This window comes from Carcharodon carcharias, chromosome 21 (assembly GCF_017639515.1).
Source record: "Carcharodon carcharias isolate sCarCar2 chromosome 21, sCarCar2.pri, whole genome shotgun sequence".
NCBI lineage: Eukaryota > Metazoa > Chordata > Chondrichthyes > Lamniformes > Lamnidae > Carcharodon > Carcharodon carcharias.
The window spans coordinates 23,304,721-23,320,188 of NC_054487.1; the positions used below are offsets into that span (position 1 = coordinate 23,304,721).

At 65.1% G+C, this 15,468-nt stretch overlaps 1 protein-coding gene across 1 annotated transcript in view; it reads right to left on the bottom strand.

The window, feature by feature from the left end:
- LOC121292908 (transcription factor ETV6-like) overlaps positions 1–15,468 on the bottom strand; it is a 67,120-nt gene that overhangs the window by 39,927 nt on the left and 11,725 nt on the right. Inside the window, exon 4 of the mRNA XM_041215374.1 lies at positions 2,228–2,359. Within this exon, the coding sequence (XP_041071308.1) occupies positions 2,228–2,359 (132 nt within the window). The remainder of the gene's footprint in view (positions 1–2,227; positions 2,360–15,468) is intronic.

Consider the following 15,468-nt stretch of genomic DNA (forward strand, 5'->3'; position numbering starts at 1 on the left):
TAGTTATAATCACAGCAAATATGCTCCAGCTCCCTGAACTAGTTATACTCCCAGCAAAGACGCCCCAGCTCCCTGAACTAGTTATACTCCCAGCAAAGACGTTCCAGCTCCCTGAACTAGTTATACTCCCAGCAAAGATACCCCAACACCCTGAACTAGTTATACTCCCAGCAAAGACGCTCCAGCTCCCTGAACTATTTATACTCCCAGCAAAGACATCCGAGCTCCCTGAACTAGTTATATACCCAGCAAAGACGCTCCAGCTAGCTGAACTAGTTATACTCCCAGCAAAGACATCCCAGACTCGTGAACTAGTAATAATCCCAGCAAAGACATTCCTGACCCCTGAACTAGTTATAATCCCAGCAAAGTCGCTCCTGACCCCTGAACTAGTTATACTCCCAGCAAAGACACTCCAGTTGCCTGAACTAGATATATTCCCAGCAAAGACATCCCAGACTCGTGAACAAGTTATAATCCCAGCAAAGACGCTCCAGCTCCCTGAACTAGTCATAATCCCAGCAAAGACATCCCAGACTTGTGAACTAGTTATAATCCCAGCAAAGACACACCTGACCCCTGAACTAGTTATGCTCCCAGCAAAGACGCCCCAGCTCCCTGAACTAGTTATACTCCCAGCAAAGACGCCCCACCTCCCTGAACTAGTTATACTCCCAGCAAAGACATCCCAGACTTGTGAACTAGTTATAATCCCAGCAAAGACACTCCTGACCCCTGAACGAGTTATAAACCCAGCAAAGATGCTCCTGACCCCCGAACAAGTTACAATCGCAGCAAAGACACCCCAGCTCCCTGAACTAGTTATACTCCCAGCAAAGACGCTCCAGCTCCCTGAACTAGTTATATTCCAAGCAAAGACATTCCAGACTTGTGAACAAGTTATAATCCCAGCAAAGACGCTCCAGCTCCCTGAACTAGTTATAATCCCGGCAAAGATGCCACAGCTCCCTGAACTAGGTTTACTCCCAGCAAAGACATCCCAGACTTGTGAACTAGTTATAATCCCAGTAAAGACACTCCTGACCCCTGAACTAGTTATAATCCCAGCAAAAACGCTCCTGACCCCTGAACTAGTTATACTCCCAGCAAAGACGCCCCAGCTCCCTGAACTTGTTATACTCCCAGCAAAGACACTCCTGACCCCTGAACTAGTTATACTCCCAGCAAAGACACTCCTGACCCCTGAACTAGTTATAATCCCAGCAAAGGCGCACCCGCTCACTGAACTAGTTATACTCTCAGCAAAGATGCCCCAACTCACTGAACTAGTTATACTCCCAGCAAAAACTCCCCAGCTCCCTGAACTAGTTATACTAGCAGCAAAGAGACGCCCCAGGTCCCAAAACTAGTTATACTCCCAGCAAAGACACACCAGCTCCCTGAACTAGTTATATCCCCGCAAAGAGACCACAGCTCCTTGAACTAGTTATACTCCCAGCAAAGAAACCACCGCTCCCTGAACTAGTTATACTCCCCGCAAAGAGACCACTGTTCCCTGAGCTAGTTATACTCCCAGCAAAGACACCCCAGACTTGTGAATTAGTTATAATCCCAGTAATGACACCCCAGCTCCCAGAACAAATTCTACTTGCAGCCAAGGCACTGGTTCCATCTTTTAGTGAGCTCCAACCATACTCTCCTGTCTACTCCTGCTTCAATGTCCCCAGAATGTTAATCCTTCCTGCCAGATCTGCCAAACAAGTACTCCTGAAAATCTATCTTGTTCCAAAAAGTCATACTGGATTTGAAACATTAACTCTGTTTCTCTTTCCACAGGTGCTGTCAGACCTGCTGAGTATCTGTTTTTAATTCAGATTTCCAGTACTTTGCTTTTAATCTATCTTGGACATCCTGCTCTATAGTCAATCTCTTATGAAGGTCGTTGAATTTATTTCTTCCTAATTCCTTGTTTCCAACATGTGCTTGTGCTGACTGTTCCCCTTCCACTCCAGGATATTCCTGATTATCCAGGCTATGAGGTCCTGTTCCTGCTGTCACTCAGTAACACTGTGCTTCATTCCATGGTGCTGTTGCTTTACTGAATCTGCTCGGTGATAGTGTTTTCCTCACATACTCCAGAAGTGACCTATTTGACCTTTGAGTCAACAAGTGAGGCCTAAGTATTTGTCAGACTGCCTGCCACTGACCAATAGCTGTGAAGCTGAGGCCTCAGGCCTGCAAGTGACTGTAGCCAGCAATCACTGACCTTCCAGGTGGTTGTGAAGGATGATTTCAGGTGGATTGTGCGGAGTACTTGCTGGCTGCAGGAAAGGTGGATACCAGACAGGAGATTCCCTCTGCTTCAGGATGTGGTGCAGTAACTCGTAAAGAACATCTCCTGAGGAAACATCAACAATAACTTGTATTTAGATAGCACCTTTAAGGTAATAACATTTACTGAGGAACTTCATAGGGATGTTAAAAAGAAAATGAGGCAGAGACACAGGTGGGTTGGAGGAAAGTGGGGAGGGAAAGTTATGGGGGAAAGAAGGGGAGGGGAGGAGGTGAGGGGGAAGGGGGAGGTGGGGGAAGGGGGGAGGTGGGGGAGGAGAGGGGAGGGGGAGGAGAAATGGGGAGAGGGGGTTGGGGGGAAGGGGGTGGGGGGAGGAGGGGGGAGGGGGGAGAAGGGGAGGGGGAGAGGTGGGGGAAGGGGGAAGGAGGGGGGAGAAGGGAGGAGGGGGGGAGAAAGGGGACAGGGGAGGAGGGGGAGGAGTGAGGAGGGGGAGAAGGGGGGAGGAGGGAGGGGGGGAGAAGGAGTGGGCGAGGGGTGAGAAGGAGGGGGCGAGGGGGGAGAAGGAGGGGGCCAGGGGGGAGAAGGAGGGGGCGAGGGGGGAGAAGGAGGGGGCGAGGGGGGAGAAGGAGGGGGCGAGGGGGGAGAAGGAGGGGGCGAGGGGGGAGAAGGAGGGGGCGAGGGGAGAGAAGGAGGGGGCGAGGGGTGAGAAGGAGGGGGCGAGGGGTGAGAAGGAGGGGGCGAGGGGGAGAAGGAGGGGGCGAGGGGGAGAAGGAGGGGGAGTGGGGGAGGCGGGGAGGAGGAGAGGGGGAGGAGTGGATGGGGGAGGAGTGGATGGGGGAGGAGTGGATGGGGGAGGAGGAGAGGGGGAGGAGTGGATGGGGGAGGAGTGGATGGGGGAGGAGGAGAGGGGGAGGAGTGGATGGGGGAGGAGTGGATGGGGGAGGAGGAGAGGGGGAGGAGTGGATGGGGGAGGAGTGGATGGGGGAGGAGGAGAGGGGGAGGAGTGGATGGGGGAGGAGTGGATGGGGGAGGAGGAGAGGGGGAGGAGTGGATGGGGGAGGAGGAGAGGGGGAGGAGTGGATGGGGGAGGAGGAGAGGGGGAGGAGTGGATGGGGGAGGAGTGGATGGGGGAGGAGGAGAGGGGGAGGAGTGGATGGGGGAGGAGTGGATGGGGGAGGAGTGGATGGGGGAGGAGTGGATGGGGGAGGAGTGGATGGGGGAGGAGTGGATGGGGGAGGAGTGGATGGGGGAGGAGTGGATGGGGGAGGAGGAGAGGGGGAGGAGTGGATGGGGAGGAGTGGATGGGGGAGGAGTGGATGGGGGAGGAGTGGATGGGGGAGGAGTGGATGGGGGAGGAGTGGATGGGGGAGGAGTGGATGGGGGAGGAGGAGAGGGGGAGGAGTGGATGGGGAGGAGTGGATGGGGGAGGAGGAGAGGGGGAGGAGTGGATGGGGGAGGAGTGGATGGGGGAGGAGGAGAGGGGGAGGAGTGGATGGGGAGGAGTGGATGGGGGAGGAGGAGAGGGGGAGGAGTGGATGGGGGAGGAGTGGATGGGGGAGGAGGAGAGGGGGAGGAGTGGATGGGGAGGAGTGGATGGGGGAGGAGGAGAGGGGGAGGAGGAGAGGGGGAGGAGTGGATGGGGGAGGAGTGGATGGGGGAGGAGTGGATGGGGGAGGAGTGGATGGGGGAGGAGGAGAGGGGGAGGAGGAGAGGGGGAGGAGTGGATGGGGGAGGAGTGGATGGGGGAGGAGTGGATGGGGGAGGAGTGGATGGGGGAGGGGGAGGAGTGGATGGGGGAGGAGTGGATGGGGGAAGGGGAGCAGTGGATGGGGGAAGGGGAGCAGTGGAAGGGGAGGAGGGGGAGGGGGATGTGGGGGAAGGGGGAGAGGACGGGGAGGGGGAATTGGAGGGGGGGTGGGGAGAGGGGGGAGGAGGGCGGAGGGGGAGAAGGGAGGGGGGAGGAGCGGGAAGGGGGAGGAGGGGGGGAGGTGGGGGGGTAAGGAGGGGTGGGAGGGAGAGTGGGGAGAGGGGAGGAGGGGGGAGGGGGAGAAGGGAGGGGGCGGAGCGGGAAGGGGGGAGGGGGGGAGGAGGGGGGAGGGGGGGAGGAGGGGGGAGGGGGGAGGAGGAGGGGGAAAATGGGAGGGGCGGAAGGGGGGAGGGGGCAGAAGGGGGAGGAGCGGGGGAGAAGGAGGAGGAGAGGGGGGAGAAGGAGGGGGCGAGAGGGACGTGGGGGAAGGGGGAGAGGACGGGGAGGGGGAATTGGAGGGGGGATGGGGAGGGGGTAAGGAGGGGTGGGGGGGAGGAGGGCGGAGGGGGAGGAGCGGGGAGGGGGAGGGGAGAAGGGAGGGGGGAGGAGCGGGAAGGGGGAGGAGGGGGGGAGGTGGGGGGGGTAAGGAGGGGTGGGAGGGAGAGTGGGGAGAGGGGATGAGAGGGGAGGGGGAGAAGGAGGGGGCGAGGGGAAGGCGGGGGAGGAGTGGATGGGGGAGGAGTGGATGGGGGAGGGGGAGGAGTGGATGGGGGAGGGGGAGGAGTGGATGGGGGAAGGGGAGGAGTGGAGGGGGAAGGGGAGGAGTGGAGGGGGAAGGGGAGGAGTGGAGGGGGAAGGGGAGGAGTGGAGGGGGAAGGGGAGGAGTGGAGGGGGAAGGGGAGGAGTGGAGGGGGAAGGGGAGGAGTGGAGGGGGAAGGGGAGGAGTGGAGGGGGAAGGGAGGAGTGGAGGGGGAAGGGGAGGAGTGGATGGGGGAGGAGTGGATGGGGGAGGAGTGGAGGGGGAGGAGTGGAGGGGGAGGAGTGGAGGGGGAGGAGTGGAGGGGGAGGAGTGGAGGGGGAGGAGTGGAGGGGGAGGAGTGGAGGGGAGGAGTGGAGGGGAGGGGGAGGGGGAGGAGTGGAGGTGGAGGGGAGGGGAGGAGTGGAGGGGGAGGAGCGGAGAGGGGATGAGTGGAGAGGGGACGAGTGGAGAGGGGAAGGGGAGGAGTAGAAGGTGGAGGGGAAGTGGGAGGGGGAAGGGGGATGGGGGGAGGAGATGGAGATGGGGGAGAGGGGAGGGAGATGGAGAGAGGGGTGGAAGGAGGGGGTGGGGGGAGAAGGAGAGGGGTGGGAGGAGGAGGAGGGGGGTGGGGGGAGGAGGAGGGGGGGTGGGGGGAGAAGGAATGGGTGGGGGGAGGACGGTGGAGGGGAGGGGGAAAAGGAGGGTGGAGGGGAGGGGGAAAGGAGGGGGGCACGGAGGGGGAAAATGAGGGGAGGGGGAAAGGAGGGGAGGGGGAAAAGGAGGGGGAGGGGAGGGGGAAAAGGAGGGGGAGGGGAAAAGGAGGGGGAGGGGGAGGGGGGTGGGGGGAGAAGGAATGGGTGGGGGGAGGAGGGTGGAGGGGAGGGGAAAAGGGGGGAGAGGAGGGGAGGGGGAAAAGGGGGGAGGGGAGGGGAGGGGGAAAAGGGGGGAGGGGAGGGGGAAAAGGGGGGAGGGGAGGGGGAAAAGGGGGGAGGGGAGGGGGAAAAGGAGGGGGAGGGGAGGGGGAAAAGGAGGGGGAGGGGAGGGGGAAAAGGAGGGTGAGGGGAGGGGGAAAAGGAGAGGGAGGGGGAGGGGGAAAAGGAGAGGGAGGGGGAGGGAGGAAAGGAGGGGGAGGGAGGAAAGGAGGGGGAGGGAGGAAAGGAGGGGGAGGGAGGAAAGGAGGGGGAGGGAGGAAAGGAGGGGGAGGGAGGAAAGGAGGGGGAGGGGGAAAAGGAGGGGGAGGGGGAAAAGGAGGGAGAGGGGGAAAAGGAGGGAGAGGGGGAAAGGAGGGAGAGGGGGAAAGGAGGGAGAGGGGGAAAGGAGGGAGAGGGGGAAAGGAGGGGGGAAAAGGAGGGGGAGGGAGGAAAGGAGGGGGAGGGAGGAAAGGAGGGGGAGGGAGGAAAGGAGGGGGAGGGAGGAAAGGAGGGGGAGGGAGGAAAGGAGGGGGAGGGAGGAAAGGAGGGGGAGGGAGGAAAGGAGGGGGAGGGGGAAAAGGAGGGGGAGGGGGAAAAGGAGGGGGAGGGGGAAAAGGAGGGGGAGGGGGAAAAGGGGGGGAGGGGGAAAAGGAGGGGAGGGGGAAAAGGAGGGGAGGGGGAAAAGGAGGGGAGGGGGAAAAGGAGGGGAGGGGGAAAAGGAGGGGGAGGGGAGGGGGAAAAGGTGGGGGAGGGAGGAAAGGAGGGGGAGGGAGGAAAGTAGGGGGAGGGGGAAAAGGAGGGGGAGGGGGAAAAGGAGGGGGAGGGGGAAAAGGAGGGGGAGGGGGAAAAGGAGGGGGAGGGGGAAAAGGAGGGGGAGGGGGAAAAGGAGGGGGAGGGGGAAAAGGAGGGGGAGGGGGAAAAGGAGGGGAGGGGGAAAAGCACGGGAGGGGGGAAAAGGAGGGGGAGGGGGGAAAAGGAGGGGAGGGGAGGGGGAAAAGGAGGGGGAGGGGAGGGGGAAAAGGAGGGGGAGGGGAGGGGGAAAAGGAGGGGGAGGGAGGAAAGGAGGGGGAGGGAGGAAAGGAGGGGGAGGGGGAAAAGGAGGGGGAGGGGGAAAAGGAGGGGGAGGGGGAAAAGGAGGGGGAGGGGGAAAAGGAGGGGGAGGGGGAAAAGGAGGGGGAGGGGGAAAAGGAGGGGAGGGGGAAAAGGAGGGGAGGGGGAAAAGGAGGGGAGGGGGAAAAGGAGGGGGAAAAGGAGGGGGAGGGGGAAAAGGAGGGGGAGGGGGAAAAGGAGGGGAGGGGAAAAGGAGGGGAGGGGGAAAAGGAGGGGAGGGGGAAAAAGGAGGGGAGGGGGAAAAAGGAGGGGAGGGGGAAAAAGGAGGGGAGGGGGAAAAGGAGGGGGGAGGGGAGGGGAAAAGGAGGGGGAGGGGAGGGGGAAAAGGAGGGGGAGGTGAGGGGGAAAAGGAGGGGGAGGGGAGGGGGAAAAGGAGGGGGAGGGGAGGGGGAAAAGGAGGGGGAGGGGAGGGGGAAAAGGAGGGGGAGGGGAGGGGGAAAGGAGGGGGAGGGGAGGGGGAAAAGGAGGGGGAGGGGAGGGGGAAAAGGAGGGGGAGGGGAGGGGGAAAAGGAGGGGAGGGGGGTGGGGGGAGAAGGAATGGGTGGGGGGAGGAGGGTGGAGGGGAGGGGAAAAGGGGGGAGGGGAGGGGAGGGGGAAAAGGGGGGAGGGGAGGGGAGGGGAAAAAGGAGGGGGAGGGGAGGGGAAAAAGGAGGGGGAGGGGAGGGGAAAAAGGAGGGGGAGGGGAGTGGGAAAAGGAGGGGGAGGGGAGGGGAAAAAGGAGGGGGAGGGGAGGGGAAAAAGGAGGGGGAGGGGAGGGGGAAAAGGAGGCTGAGGGGAGGGGCAAAAGGAGGGGGAGGGGGAAAAGGAGAGGGAGGGGGAGGGGGAAAAGGAGAGGGAGGGGGAGGGGGAAAAGGAGAGGGAGGGGGAGGGGGAAAAGGAGAGGGAGGGGGAGGGGGAAAAGGAGAGGGAGGGGGAGGGGGAAAAGGAGAGGGAGGGGGAGGGGGAAAAGGAGAGGGAGGGGGAGGGGGGAAAAGGGGAGGGAGGGGGAGGGGGGAAAGGAGAGGGAGGGGGAGGGGGAAATGGGAGGGAGGGGGAGGGGGAAATGGGAGGGAGGGGGAGGGGGAAAAGGAGAGGGAGGGGGAGGGGGAAAAGGAGAGGGAGGGGGAGGGGGAAAAGGAGAGGGAGGGGGAGGGGGAAAAGGAGAGGGAGGGGGAGGGGGAAAAGGAGAGGGAGGGGGAGGGGGAAAAGGAGAGGGAGGGGGAGGGGGAAAAGGAGAGGGAGGGGGAGGGGGAAAAGGAGAGGGAGGGGGAGGGGGAGGGGGAAAAGGAGAGGGAGGGGAAAAGGAGGGAGAGGGGGGAAAGGAGGGAGAGGGGGAAAGGAGGGAGAGGGGGAAAGGAGGGAGAGGGGGAAAGGAGGGAGAGGGGGAAAGGAGGGAGAGGGGGAAAGGAGGGAGAGGGGGAAAGGAGGGAGAGGGGGAAAGGAGGGAGAGGGGGAAAGGAGGGGGGAGTGGGAGGGGGAGGGGGAAAAGGAGGGAGAGGGAGGAAAAGAGGGGGAGGGAGGAAAGGATGGGGAGGGAGGAAAGGAGGGGGAGGGGGAAAAGGAGGGGGAGGGGGAAAAAGAGGGGGAGGGGGAAAAAGAGGGGAGGGGGAAAAAGAGGGGAGGGGGAAAAAGAGGGGAGGGGGAAAAAGAGGGGAGGGGGAAAAGAGGGGAGGGGGAAAAAGAGGGGAGGGGAAAAGGAGGGGGGAGGGGAGGGGGAAAAGGAGGGGGGAGGGAGGGGGAAAAGGAGGGGGGAGGGAGGGGGAAAAGGAGGGGGGAGTGGAGGGGAAAAGGAGGGGGGAGGGGAGGGGAGAAGGAGGGGGGAGTGGAGGGGAAAAGGAGGGGGGAGTGGAGGGGAAAAGGAGGGGGGAGGGGAGGGGAAAAGGAGGGGGGAGGGGAGGGGAAAAGGAGGGGGGGAGGGGAGGGGAAAAGGAGGGGGGAGGGGAGGGGAAAAGGAGGGGGGAGGGGAGGGGAAAAGGAGGGGGGAGGGGAGGGGAAAAGGAGGGGGGAGGGGAGGGGAAAAGGAGGGGGGGGGAGGGGAAAAGGAGGGGGGAGGGGAGGGGAAAAGGAGGGGGGAGGGGAGGGGAAAAGGAGGGAGGGGAGGGGAAAAGGAGGGGGGGAGGGGGAAAGGAGGGGGGGAGGGGGAAAGGAGGGGGGAGGGGGGAAAGGAGGGGGGAGGGGAGGGGGAAAAGGAGGGGGGGAGGGGGAAAAGGAAGGAGGAGGGGAAAAGGAGGGGGAGGGGGTGGGGGAGAAGGGTGGAGGGGAGGGGAAAAGGGGGGAGGGGAGGGGAGGGGAAAAGGGGGGAGGGGAGGGGGAAAAGGGGGGAGGGGAGGGGAAAAGGGGGGAGGGGAGGGGGAAAAGGGGGGAGGGGAGGGGAAAAGGGGGGAGGGGAGGGGGAAAAGGGAGGAGGGGAAGGGGAAAAGGGGGGAGGGGAGGGGGAAAAGGGGGGAGGGGAGGGGGAAAAGGGGGGAGGGGAGGGGGAAAAGGGGGGAGGGGAGGGGGAGGGGGAAAAGGAGGGGGAGGGGGAAAAGGAGGGGGAAAAGGAGGGGGAGGGGGGAAAAGGAGGGGGAAAAGGAGGGGGAGGGGGAAAAGGAGGGGGAGGGGGAAAAGGAGGGGGAGGTGGGAAAAGGAGGGGGGAGTGGGGAAAAGGAGGGGGGAGTGGGGAAAAGGAGGGGGGGAGGGGGAAAAGGAGGGGGGAGGGGGGAAAAGGAGGGGGAGGGGGGAAAAGGGGGGCAGGGGGGAAGGGGGAGGGGGAAAAGGGGGGGAGGGGGAAAGGGGGGGAGGGGGGAAAAGGGGGGGGAAGAAGGGGGGGGAAGGAGGGGGGAGGGGAAAAGGAGGGGGAGGGGGGAAAAGGAGGGGGAGGGGGAGAGGGAAAAGGAGGGGGAGGGGAGAGGGAAAAGGAGGGGGAGGGGAGGGGGGAGGGAGGGGGGAAAAGGAGGGGGGAAAAGGAGGGGGAAGGGGAGGGGGAAAAGGAGGGGGGAGGGAGGGGGAAAGGAGGGGGGAGGGGAGGGGGAAAAGGAGGGGGGAGGGGAGGGGGAAAAGGAGGGGGGAGGGGAGGGGGAAAAGGAGGGGGAGGGGAGGGGGAAAAGGAGGGGAGGGGAGGGGGAAAAGGAGGGGGAGGGGAGGGGGGAAAAGGAGGGGGAGGGGAGGGGAAAAGGTGGGGAGGGGAGGGGGAAAAGGTGGGGGAGGGGTGGGGGTAAATGGGAGGGGGAAGGGGGGAAATGGGAGGGGGAAGGGGGGAAATGGGAGGGGGAGGGGGAAAAAGGAGGGTGGAGGGGAGTGGGAGGGGGAAAAGTAGGGGGAGGGGGGGAGAAGGAATGGGTGGGGGGAGGAGGGTGGAGGGGAGGGGAAAAGGGGGAGGGGAGGGGGAAAAGGGGGAGGGGAATGGGAAAAAGGGGGGAGGGGAAGGGGAAAGGAGGGCGAGGGGGGAAAAGGAGGGCGAGGGGGAAAAAGGAGGCGGAGGGGGGAAAAGGAGGGCGAGGGGGGAAAAGGAGGGCGAGGGGGTAAAAGGAGGGCGAGGGGGAAAAGGAGGGCGAGGGGGGAAAAGGAGGGCGAGGGGGGAAAAGGAGGGCGAGGGGGGAAAAGGAGGGCGAGGGGAAAAGGAGGGCGGGGGAGGAAAAGGAGGGCGAGGGGGGAAAAGGAGGGCGAGGGGGGAAAAGGAGGGCGAGGGGGGAAAGGAGGGCGAAGGGGGGAAAAGGAGGGCGAGGGGGGAAAAGGAGGGCGAGGGGGAAAGGAGGGCGAGGGGGGGAAAAGGAGGGCGAGGGGGGAAAAGGAGGGCGAGGGGGGAAAAGAGGGCGAGGGGGGGAAAAGGAGGGGGAGGGGGGAAAAGGAGGGGGAGGGGGAAATGGAGGGGGAGGGGGGGAAATGGAGGGGAGGGGGAAAAGGAGGGGGAGGGGGAAAAGGAGGGGGAAAAGGAGGGGCAGGGGGAAAAGGAGGGGGAGGGGGAAAAGGAGGGGGAGGGGGAAAAGGAAGGGGGAGGGGGGAAAAGGAGGGGGAGGGGGAAAGGAGGGGGAGTGGGGAAAAGGAGGGGGGAGTGGGGAAAAGGAGGGGGGAGTGGGGAAAAGGAGGGGGGAGTGGGGAAAATGAGGGGGGAGTGGGGAAAAGGAGGGGGGAGGGGGGAAAAGGAGGGGGGGGGGGGGAAGTGGGGAAAATGACGGGGGAGGGGGAAAAGGAGGGGGGTTGGGGGAAAAGGAGGGGGGTGGGGGAAAAGGTGGGGGAGTGGGGAAAAGGTGGGGGGTGGGGGGAAAAGGAGGGGGGGGTGGGGGGAAAAGGAGGGGGGAGGGGGGAAAAGGAGGGGGGAGGGGGGAAAAAGGTGGGAGGGGGGGGGGAAAAGGAGGGGGGAGGGGGGAAAAGGAAGGGGGGGGTGGGGGGAAAAGTGGGGGAGGTGGGGGGGGGAAAAGGAGGGGGAGGGGGGAAAGGTGGGGGGAGGGGGGAAAAGAGGAGGGGTGGGGGGAAAAGGAGGGGGGGGGGGGAAAAGGTGGGGGAGAGGGGGGAAAGGAGGGGGGGAGGGGGGAAAAGGAGGGGGGAGGGGGAGGAAAGGAGGGGGGAGGGGGAAAAGGAGGGGAGGGGGGAAAAGGAGGGGGGAGGGGGGGAGGAGGGGGAGGGGGGAGGGGGGAAAGGGGGGGGGAGGGGGGAAAGGGGGGAGGGGGGAAAAGGGGGGGGAGGGGGGAAAAGGGGGAAGAGGGGGGGAGGAGGGGGGAGGGGGGAAAGGAGGGGGAGGGGGAAAAGGAGGGGGAGGGGAGAGGGAAAAGGAGGGGGAGGGGAGAGGGAAAGGGAGGGGGGAGGGGAGGGGGAAAAGGAGGGGGGAAAAGAGGGGGAAGGGGAGGGGGAAAAGGAGGGGGAGGGGAGGGGGAAAAGGAGGGTGGAGGGGAGGGGTAAAAGGAGGGGGAGGGGAGGGGGAAATGGTGGGGGAGGGGAGGGGAGAAAAGGTGGGGGAGGGGAGGGGGAGGGGGAGGGGGGGAAAAGGAGGGGGAATGGGGGGAAAGGAGGGGGAGGGGGAAAAAGGAGGGTGGAGGGGAGTGGGAGGGGGAAAAGTAGGGGGAGGGGGGAGAAGGAATGGGTGGGGGGAGGAGGGTGGAGGGGAGGGGGAAAAGGGGGAGGGGAGGGGGAAAAGGGGGAGGGGAAGGGGAAAAGGGGGAGGGGAAGGGGAACAGGAGGGCGAGGGGGGAACAGGAGAGCGAGGGGGGAACAGGAGGGCGAGGGGGGAACAGGAGGGCGAGGGGGGAACAGGAGGGCGAGGGGGGAACAGGAGGGCGAGGGGGGAACAGGAGGGCGAGGGGGGAACAGGAGGGCGAGGGGGGAACAGGAGGGCGAGGGGGGAACAGGAGGGCGAGGGGGGAAAAGGAGGGCGAGGGGGGAAAAGGAGGGCGAGGGGGGAAAAGGAGGGCGAGGGGGGAAAGGAGGGCGAGGGGGGAAAGGAGGGCGAGGGGGGAAAGGAGGGCGAGGGGGGAAAGGAGGGCGAGGGGGGAAAAGGAGGGCGAGGGGGAAAAGGAGGGCGAGGGGGGAAAAGGAGGGCGAGGGGGGAAAAGGAGGGCGAGGGGGGAAAATGAGGGGGAGGGGGGAAAGGAGGGGGAGGGGGGAAAGGAGGGGGAGGGGGGAAAGGAGGGGGAGGGGGGAAAGGAGGGGGAGGGGGAAAGGAGGGGGAGGGGGGAAAGGAGGGGGAGGGGGGAAAGGAGGGGGAGGGGGGAAAAGGAGGGGGAGGGGGGAAAGGAGGGGGAGGGGGGAAAGGAGGGGGAGGGGGGAAAGGAGGGGGAGGGGGGAAAGGAGGGGGAGGGGGGGAAAGGAGGGGGAGGGGGGGAAAGGAGGGGGAGGGGGGAAAGGAGGGGGAGGGGGGGGAAAGGAGGGGGAGGGGGGAAAAGGAGGGGGAGGGGGGAAAAGGAGGGGAAGGGGGGAAAAGGAGGGGGTGGGGGGAAAAGGAGGGGGAGGGGGGAAAAGGAGGGGGAGGGGGGAAAGGAGGGGGAGGGGGGAAAGGAGGGGGAGGGGGAAAAGGAGGGGGAGGGGGAAAAGGAGGGGGAGGGGGAAAAGGAGGGGGAGGGGGGAAAGGAGGGGGAGGGGGGAAAGGAGGGGGAGGGGGGGAAAGGAGGGGGAGGGGGGAAAGGAGGGGGAGGGGGGAAAGGAGGGGGAGGGGGGAAAGGAGGGGGAGGGGGGAAAGGAGGGGGAGGGGGGGAAGGAGGGGGAGGGGGGGAAGGAGGGGGAGGGGGGGAAGGAGGGGGAGGGGGGGAAGGAGGGGGAGGGGGGAAAGGAGGGGGAGGGGGGAAAGGAGGGGGAGGGGGGAAAGGAGGGGGAGGGGGGGAAAGGAGGGGGAGGGGGGAAAAGGAGGGGGGGAAAGGAGGGGGAGGGGGGAAAAGGAGGGGGAGGGGGGAAAAGGAGGGGGAGGGGGGAAAAGGAGGGGGAGGGGGAAAAGGAGGGGGAGGGGGAAAAGGAGGGGGAGGGGGAAAAGGAGGGGGAGGGGGAAAAGGAGGGGGGAAAAGGAGGGGGGAAAAGGAGGGGGGAAAAGGAGGGGGGAAAAGGAGGGGGGAAAAGGAGGGGGGAAAAGGAGGGGGGAAAAGGAGGGGGGAAAAGGAGGGGGGAAAAGGAGGGGGGAAAAGGAGGGGGGAAAAGGAGGGGGGAAAAGGAGGGGGGAAAAGGAGGGGGGAAAAGGAGGGGGAAAAGGAGGGGGGAAAAGGAGGGGGAAAAGGAGGGGGAAAAGGAGGGGGAAAAGGAGGGGGAAAAGGAGGGGGAAAAGGAGGGGGAAAAGGAGGGGGGAAAGGAGGGGGGAAAGGAGGGGGGATGGGGGAAAGGAGGGGGGAGGGGGAATGGAGGGGGGAGGGGGAAAGGAGGGGGAGGGGGAAAGGAGGGAGAGGGGGGAAAGGAGGGGGGAGTGGGGAAAAGGAGGGGGAAGGGGGAAAAGGAGGGGGAAGGGGGAAAAGGAGGGGGAAGGGGGAAAAGGAGGGGGAAGGGGGAAAAGGAGGGGGAAGGGGGAAAAGGAGGGGGAAGGGGGAAAAGGAGGGGGAAGGGGGAAAAGGAGGGGGAAGGGGGAAAAGGAGGGGGAAGGGGGAAAAGGAGGGGGAAGGGGGAAAAGGAGGGGGAAGGGGGAAAAGGAGGGGGAAGGGGGAAAAGGAGGGGGGAGGGGAGGGGGAAAAGGAGGGGGGAGGGGAGGGGGAAAAGGAGGGGGGTGGGGAGGGGGAAAAGGAGGGGGGAGGGGGGAGGGGAGGGGGAAAAGGAGGGGGAGGGGAGGGGGAAAAGGAGGGGGAGGGGAGGGGGAAAAGGAGGGGGAGGGGAGGGGGAAAAGGAGGGGGAGGGGAGGGGGAAAAGGAGGGGGAGAGGAGGGGGAAAAGGAGGGGGAGGGGAGGGGGAAAAGGAGGGGGAGGGGAGGGGGAAACGGAGGGGGAGGGGAGGGGGAAAAGGTGGGGGAGGGGAGGGGGAAAAGGTGGGGGAGGGGAGGGGAAAAGGTGGGGGAGGGGAGGGGAAAAGGTGGGGGAGGGGAGGGGGAAAGGAGGGCGAGGGGAGGGGGAAAGTAGGGGGAGGGGAGGGGGGAAAGGAGGGGGAGGGGAGGGGGAAAAGGAGGGGGAGGGGAGTGGGAAAAGGAGGGGGAGGGGAGGGGGAAAAGGAGGGGGAGGGGAGGGGGAAAAGGAGGGGGAAGGGGGGAAAAGGAGGGGGGAGGGGGGGAAAAGGAGGGGGGAGGGGAAAAGGAGGGGGAGGGGGGAAAAGGAGGGGGAGGGGGGAAAAGGAGGGGGAGGGGGGAAAAGGAGGGGGGAGGGGGGAAAATGAGGGGGGAGGGGGGAGAATGAGGGGGGAGGGGGGGAAATGAGGGGGGAGGGGGGAAAAGGAGGGGGGGGGGAAAAGGGGGGGGGGGAAGGGGGGGGGAGGAGGGGGGGGAAAGGAGGGGGAGGGGGGAAAGGAGGGGGAGGAGGGAAAAGGAGGGGGAGGGGGGAAAAGGAGGGGGAGGGGGAAAAGGAGGGGGAGGGGGAAAAGGAGGGGGAGGGGGAAAAGGAGGGGGAGGGGGGAAAAGGAGGGGGAGGGGGGAAAAGGAGGGGGGAGGGGGGAAAGGGGGGGAGGAGGGGGGGAAAGGAGGGGGAGGGGGGTAAAGGAGGGGGAGGGGGAAAGGAGGGGGAGGGGGAAAGGAGGGGGGTAAAAGGAGGGGGGAGGGGGGAAAGGAGGGGGAGTGGGAGAAGGAGGGACGAGGGGGACGAGGGGGAGGAGGGGGAGGAGGGGGAGGAGGGGGAGGAGGGGGAGGAGGGGGACGAGGGGGACGAGGGGGACGAGGGGGACGAGGGGGACGAGGGGGGACGAGGGGGGATGAGGGGGGACGAGGGGGACGAGGGGGACGAGGGGGGAAGATGGAGAAGGAAGGGCGAAGAGGGAGAAGGAGGGGGGAAGAGGGAGAAGGAGGGGGGAAGAGGGAGAAGGAGGGGGGAAGAGGGAGAAGGAGGGGGGAAGAGGGAGAAGGGGGGGGAAGAGGGAGAAGGAGGGGGGAAGAGGGAGAAGGAGGGGGGAAGAGGGAGAAGGAGGGGGGAAGAGGGAGAAGGAGGAGGGAAGAGGGAGAAGGAGGAGGGAAGAGGGAGAAGGAGGGGGGAAGAGGGAGAAGGAGGGGGGAAGAGGGAGAAGGAGGAGGGAAGAGGGAGAAGGAGGAGGGAAGAGGGAGAAGGAGGGGGGAAGAGGGAGAAGGAGGGGGGAAGAGGGCGAAGGAGCGGGGAAGAGGGAGAAGGAGCGGGGAAGAGGGCGAAGGAGCGGGGAAGAGGGAGAAGGAGCG